Here is a 555-nt window from a genome sequence, read left to right as displayed (position 1 = left end):
AGGTTTATTCTAATATACAAAGTATAAAGATGCTCAATAAAAATCTGTATTTTTGAATATGAGATGCAGATTCACCTATTTCATAATTTCCATTGAGTTCATGCTGTCTTACCTGTATGTTTTATATTTCAGAATGGCTGAAGAAAAGGCAGCACTTGTTTTGTCGGGGAAGGAGGTGGCTCAGTAAGTGATCTAGTTAACATGTTAACTAGTGTTGGTGATAGTCATATTACATATTCATAATGTTATTTTTTATTAAAGACAGTCTTCAAATTAGATATCATGATGTTAATATAATAGCAGTTTTGTAAAACTAAATGCTTTACTCCAGAAATCTGATGTTTATATATGGATATTTTGTAAAGGTTAGCTTTATTATTAAATTTTATCTCCCTGCAGAGATGTCCGCAATAAGTTGAAAGAGCAGGTCGCTACCCTCAAAAAGGAGTTCCCCGAGTTTGCACCTGGACTAGCCATTGTACAGGTAAAGAGTCATTTAAACTATTTTAAAGAGGTAGACAGTACTTTCTATGATTAAGGTATGCAAAAGCACCA

At 32.6% G+C, this 555-nt stretch overlaps 1 protein-coding gene across 1 annotated transcript in view; it reads left to right on the top strand.

Moving 5' to 3' along the window:
- The window catches only part of LOC119594134 (C-1-tetrahydrofolate synthase, cytoplasmic-like), a 15,069-nt gene that overhangs the window by 1,173 nt on the left and 13,341 nt on the right, over positions 1-555 (top strand). Inside the window, 2 exon segments of the mRNA XM_037943200.1 lie at positions 133-183; positions 400-484. Coding sequence (XP_037799128.1) covers positions 133-183; positions 400-484 — 136 coding nt within the window.

The sequence above is a fragment of the Penaeus monodon genome, chromosome 33, assembly GCF_015228065.2.
Source record: "Penaeus monodon isolate SGIC_2016 chromosome 33, NSTDA_Pmon_1, whole genome shotgun sequence".
NCBI lineage: Eukaryota > Metazoa > Arthropoda > Malacostraca > Decapoda > Penaeidae > Penaeus > Penaeus monodon.
Note: the sequence above shows the minus strand (reverse complement) of the source record. Positions and strands in the feature narration are given on the sequence as shown.